The 7,278-nt window shown below is 25.4% G+C and overlaps 1 protein-coding gene across 2 annotated transcripts in view; it reads right to left on the bottom strand.

Annotated features, from left to right (window-relative positions):
• LOC145965538 (dynein axonemal heavy chain 1) overlaps window positions 1–7,278 on the bottom strand; it is an 88,886-nt gene that overhangs the window by 28,919 nt on the left and 52,689 nt on the right. For both annotated transcript variants that reach the window (XM_083089193.1, XM_083089201.1), the window contains 4 exons: window positions 5,452–5,606; window positions 2,031–2,270; window positions 975–1,053; window positions 266–479 (listed from right to left, as the gene is read on the bottom strand). In XM_083089193.1, the coding sequence (XP_082945319.1) occupies window positions 266–479; window positions 975–1,053; window positions 2,031–2,270; window positions 5,452–5,606 (688 nt within the window). The remainder of the gene's footprint in view (window positions 1–265; window positions 480–974; window positions 1,054–2,030; window positions 2,271–5,451; window positions 5,607–7,278) is intronic.

Below are 7,278 nucleotides of genomic sequence, written 5' to 3' on the forward strand. Positions count from 1 at the left end.
CTTATGTACATATGACAAATTGTTACAGAATTGATGAATAGAAACAGATAGCACTTTTGATAATAATACAGGCTCAAGTGCATATCGAGTGCCAATTTTATTTCGCTTTGTATGTATATTAATACTGTACGCGTAATTACGTAACATATTCCAAAATAACTTAAATTATTCAGTATTTTAAATTTATTATTTATAATATATAACAATGCTCATGTGCAAAATTTCAATTAAAATTCAGTTACACAGTAAATTAATTGCAACTTACGTATAGTCCTTTGGAAAGCAAAACTCGGTGGCGCTTTTCCTTCGCGGCCGACCATCGGTCCGATTCTGAAGTTCATTAGATTTATGTAAGATTGAACAATGGCAGAATCTACTGTATCCACGATTTCTCGTAAATTTTCTCGTACAATCTTCAAACCAGGAAATACTAATTGAGCTGTTAGACTTCTTATTTCTTCGACGTAATCGCTCATCGCCTATGAAAACGATAAAGACTTTTTTTACGTAATTATATCTTACATGTATCTAATTAGATAATAAAGTTACAGATTAATAGCATTACACATAAAATTATATTTATTTATTGCTAATTAAAGACTCAAAAAACGAGTTCAGAAACTTGAGAATTTAAAAATATCAGTGAAAATATATATAACGATAAAAGGTTAAAGGTTAAATATTAAAGTTTATTCTAAAGATTTAATTTAATATGATTTTTTAATAATATAATAATTTTATTTCTGCAATACACAGAATTTCGGGATTAGAGAATGAATATTTATTTAAAAACAAATATGCTATTCATATATAAATACTTTCAAAAACATTATTATACACTAAATTTTAATAAAATGTATATTATTTCAATTATTTAAATATAAATTATATATTTCTTCGTTAATTCTTTCAATATACTAAATGAGGGCCAAAAATATTTCTATAAAAATATTCTTTTGAAAATATTTACTTACCTTTGGCAATGATCGTATCCAGCAATCGATTAAAGGTTGCAGACCTAAATTTTCAGGTTCTATGTATACCATACCACATCTGTATTGACGAAAATAGAAACGTTCATCACATAATTTTAATAATATTTTAATCAATACATTGTGTTCTATCTCCTTTAAAAATGTTTATTATTATTGTTTATTATATTTCATTCAATATTTTCGAGTGCTTTTACAGTGCTAAACTTGTCTATATTAATATTAATAGATAATATATATAATATATAATGTTAATGTATACTAATAATTCTCGCTCCCCCCCCCCTCTCTCTCTCTCTCACTCTCTCTCTCTTTCTTTCTTTCTCTCTCATATAATTACTCATCATATTTTATTGATAATCTTGTAATTGACAATTATTATTTTTTATATTAATATTTATAAATCTGAGTGCATGTTTATTATTAATAATTTTATTATAATTAATATATATTTTAATTGTGATCAATACAAGAGCTCATTTTTCATTAATTCTCATCATCATTATCAAGCATTATAAATATTAAACATTGATTTGAATTACAGCAGAGAAACTTAATTGGAAATCAATCTTTGAATATTTTAATAAAAAAATGTTTATATATATCATTTTATGTCATTTTGGGACTAAAACGCTTTATTTTATTTATAACTTAAAGAATTTAGAAAAAAAGCTACTAAAGAAGTTTTATGTGTGTATGTGTATGTGTGCGTAATAATATTGAGTTTATTAATAATTAGAATTCTGCTATTATTTTATTTAAATTAAATATCTAGAATAAAAAAGATAATTCAAATAAGCTGAATCTAGAACATGTAAAAATATTTTTCAATGCGATGTTACCATCTAATTTTACAAATTATGGATTTATTATTTTTAAGAGCTATAAGCTCTTCGAATCACTTAACAAGTGTTAACAAGTGTTATTAATTACCAATTATATAAAATATTATATTTTTGCAATTTGCAATTAACAAAATTATTTTATTTATTTCTTTTATTATAGCAATGAAAGCCTATTAAACAAATTTCGTATTACCTAGATATTGTAGCCGGGGAAGCCACTTGAAGATCCGATACTTCGAATATTATGGTTTGAGTTGGTAATAGCTTTATTATCTCCCCTGACGTAAGGCAAAGCTTTTTATTATCATCCAGGACGGTGTTCATATTCTCAATCCAAGCTGTATCGACCGGTCCATCAAAAATGTACCAAAATTTATCATGATCCGCTGCTGTTATATCTGCTCGTATTAAAGTTGGCAATATTCCGTCTGTCCTGAAAATCGAATGTGCACTGTAGATATCAATATTACGATAATATCGTATCTATTTTAAAAATCTTACTTTTTAATGTTATAAAAACTTGTATATTTTATATATTGATGTTAATAGACCGATATATATTTACATATTATTACTATTTATGTATTACTACTAATTCATTATATGTTTCTTATTTGTATATATCTCTCTATTAGTATCTATGTATAATTATATATAAATAAATTGCAGTAAATGCATTTTAATATACCAACATAAACAATTTATTTAAATTTAAACATAAATTATTTATAATAAAACTATTAACAAAATCATAAATTATTTATATAAAAATATTTACACTATACTATTTTTATTTTTAATTAAAATTAGAGGAAATTATGTTTAGGGGTATTAATTAAAATATAATGTATATATATTTCCACTATAGAGTAGAAAGTGTCGGAAGAAAATTAAAAAAGGACACATGTATATCCAAGAAATATTTTTCTATATATTAAAAATGAATATATCGTTAATTGAAACATATAATAAAAGAGTGATATAACTATTATTTTAATTATTTTAATTTACACATTGAAATGCGTTGGAAGTTTGTTTATATATGAGAACATAATATCAGAGAAAGGAATTTCTCCAAATATGTCAGATTACAACGACGGTAATAGTAGTTCATTATTATCTCACTACTTTATATACGATGCATTTGTTTCTATAATAAGAGTATTTTAATTAATTACATACGCGAGGTAACATTGTGATAATATGTAGTATTCTATATTATTTTTAATATTGTGATATCTATGAAAATATATTTTCAAATTATATTAAAGAAAAATTAATATGAGCTTGATATGAAAAACAGATAAAATTGTGAAATATGATACTAAAAAACATATTTTTGTTCAGAGCATTTAATACGCTTAATGGCATTTGGGATTAATTATCATAATTAATCGAAAATTAGAAGCGAACAATGGAATGATAATGTCGAGTTTATTTGTATTAAAACGTCGAGTGTGATGCAATAGCTAATATATATACACACACACACACACACACACACACACACACACACACACACACACACACACACACACACACACACACACACACACACACACACACACACACACACACACACACACACACACACACACACACACACACACACACACACACACACATATACACATATATATATGTATGTATGTATATATAGTTTTAATGTTAAATTCCCCTTAATTACAATTCCTCCATTCCACATTTGATTTAACACAAATGCGTATAAATGTAATAAGAATACTTTATAAATATATATTATAGAATTATAAATAAATATTAAAATAAAAATTGAATAAATATTAATTATTAAAGTTGAATAGCAGATTTTTGTGCATATGTTGTTGAAACGTTTGATATATAAAATATATATATAAACGTTGGTTTTTCTGCCATATAATATTTTGAGAAATCTGCTTCACGTTTTAACATAGAAAAAATCTTTTAAATTGAAGAAAAACATTGCTTATTTGATAAATTTTTAAAATTCAAGGAATTGTGCAGATTCGTAGCTTCGACAAACATAACATATACAGGGTGGCCCATTTTAATCCATCCAGTCGAATATCTCGAAAACCAAGCCCGGGAGAGAAAAATGTTTCAGACAAAAGTTGTTTGGTTTCGAGGGGGCCATAAGGTGGTACCATTGGTTTGACCTTGAAGAGTTATTTGAAGGTCACGTGAAGGTCACCTCAATTTTTTTAAATGGCACCCCCTATTTTTTATTACATATTCTTGTAGCTGACCTCGAGAGCTTTCCAAAACACTATAATTAAGTACCTTTTCTTTAAGTACTTTTTGAGTTATGAGGCTTGAAATAGTTTCTTAATTTTACATAAACCGTAAAATATCTTGTAAAATATTCATTTTTCGATTATCTTATCTTGATACTTTTACGTACAAAATAATGAGAGAAATCAATTGGTGTAAAGAAAACACATAGTTGTTTTGAAGAAAAAATATGTAATTTGCAATTAACAATTCCATATTTTCTCTTAAAAACAACTATGTGTTTTCTTTACACCAATTGATTTCTCTCATTATTTTGTACGTAAAAGTATCAAGATAAGATAATCGAAAAATGAATATTTTACAAGATATTTTATACGGTTTATGTAAAATTAAGAAATTATTTCAAGCCTCATAACTTAAAAAGTACTTAACGGAAAGGTACTTAATTATAGTGTTTTGGAAAGCTCTCGAGATAAGCTACAAGAATGTGCAAAAATATATAGTGTGTTCCATTTAAAAAAATTGAAGTGACCTTCACGTGACCTTCAAATGACTCTTCAAGGTCAAACCAATGGTACCATCTTATGGCCCTCTCGAAACCAAACAACTTTTGTCTGAAACATTTTTCTCTCTCGGGCTTGGTTTTCAAGATATTCGACTGGATGGATTAAAATGGGCCGCCCTGTATATATATATATATATATATATATATATATATATATATATATATATATATATATATATATATATATATACGGGTGGTCTGGGACACCCTGTATATATATATATATATATATATATATATATATATATATATATACATACAGGGTGTCCCAGACCACCCGTACACCCCTTTTAAAATGAAAATAAATGGCTTTTGTCAAAAATCGCGAACAATTTTTAAGTAAATCGGGTACGCTTTATTAAATGGTGATATTTTCAACTTTTGATTCCGACCGGAAATACGCCATCCGGATCGGAAGTTGAATTTTTTTAGGGGAACATGGTACTTTTTATTACAGATTCGAATTGTACGTGAAAAAATAAGAAACTTTTGTATCAAACGTTTTTTCTGAAAGTGCCTCTGTCAATCTTAAAATTGACCTTGAAAGTAACTGTGATGAACTTTCAATAATTAATATTTCTATTATTATTACAAAAATCGTTACATGAAATAGGATTTCTTTATTTAATTTACTGCGCTCTACCTCCTCACAAATGCGTGAGCTCATGCTCAGGGACACCCTGTATATATATGTATATATATATATATATATATATATATATATATATATATATATATATATATATATTTGCATTTAGATGAACTTCAGTGATATTGCAGTTTGACAATTTTTTCACAGTATCGATATATCGCTTACCATTCGTGTATATTGGGATCATATTCGCCATATAGTTGACCTATTGTTATGGCTTTTGGATTCAATACATGCGAGATAACTGCTGTGAATGGCTTACCACATGGTTGGTGTCGACCTTTTAGATTTGTACACGCGTGTTTTAAGACTTCGTAACACTGGAAACAATTACACAAAATAGATACATTATTTATTAATTATTTATGTTAATCTCTTTATATTTATATCATAGAAAAATAAAAGATAAATTTTTTTTAATTATAAATTATTTAGTATACCACAAATAAATTAATATTAGATGCGACATGTGCACATTCCAGAAATAGATGTGTTTAATAAACATTAATTGCAAAACATTTGTACCGTAACAATTATTTTTGTCATTTCGCATTTAAATTCAATTTTATCCCGAGAGCTTGTTTTAAACTCCCATTTGTTTCTATGTACTGTTCCCTTGTTAGCTTCTAAAAGGTTTTCTCTTCTAGTTAATTAATGTAATTAGTTAATTAAGAAAAATTTTCATACGTTATAAATATAAAATTTTAAACAAAAAGTTTCTTTTAAAATTTTATAAGGAAATTTAATATTTTGCTATTTGTGCTAATTTGTGCTGTTGTGATGTTCTTAAAGATAAATTATTAAATATATAAAGTATGCTACAAGTCATGTATAAATATTTTATTATAAGAGATTGGTCTCGAATTTTTCTTTTAGAAAAATATCTAGAATAATATAAATTATGAAGATTAAAGCATTCTCGTAAATTAAATATTAATCGCGATAATACATGGCAGGATTTTTCTTCTTATGAAAAAGGCGATTTTTTATAAATTTTATATAAGATTTTTTCCGAAAAAATTTATTATTCAAAAATTGAATAATAAAATAAATTGCAGATAGTTTACAAATAATTATAGATAGAGATATTTAACTGATTCAATTAGTACAATTAACTTCAAGCATGAGTAAATATTTAAGAATTAAAGGATAATATATATACCATTATATTAAAAGTTTACGTGATATTTTATATATCATTTTATGCATATTAATCCTATATATAATTTTTATAAATCCACTTAATTCTAGATCTTCTTATTGATGAAATTTAATTTATTCATCAGTAAATATAATTTGTAATATATGTACATAAAAGCTAGTAAATTGTTGTTTCTCAAAGTAATACTAGTATTGCGTTAGTGATGAAGCCAACGCGTACGAAAGCTAACATAGGATGGAGAGTTGATTGCGAGAATGATTGAAATTGTTTAGATTGGTCAGAGTTAAGCGTATATGCTGAACAAATATAATTAGCATTAATTAAACATTATTTTGAAGGAAAGGAACAAGAAAAGCGTATTAAAATAAAAGATATATCTTTTATATTTATAAGTCTTTTTGATGCGTAATAATAGTTTTTAAAAAATATTTTTAAATTCATAAGGAAAATTATAATATATAAATGCAAACATTTTTACTATCTTAGTTTTTAAAATCTTTCTTAAAATTAAAAGCGAAAATGTGTGAGGAAGTTGTCATGTCTGAAAGTAACTTATTTTTAGTGAGAATTAATCCTTAAAATCGGAATAATATCGTTTTATATTTTTTCTTTTCTGACAAAAAAAGGAAATAATAAGTGTTTCTTATTTATAAAATTCAAAATTAATGTGATGCTATTAGCGAAGTAAAAAGAACAATGTATTTCATGTTATCGGCTATTCGTAAATTTGAATATATGTTAATTAATTTAATATATCCTTTATACGTCTATTAATATAGTAGTAATAACCTACGCTATGTCGGACATATTCAGTGTTTGCTGAACATATC

Source organism: Camponotus vicinus, unplaced genomic scaffold (assembly GCF_025532165.1).
Source record: "Camponotus vicinus isolate PSW18456_S1 unplaced genomic scaffold, iyCamVici1.0 SCAF_1, whole genome shotgun sequence".
Classification (NCBI taxonomy): Eukaryota; Metazoa; Arthropoda; class Insecta; order Hymenoptera; family Formicidae; genus Camponotus; species Camponotus vicinus.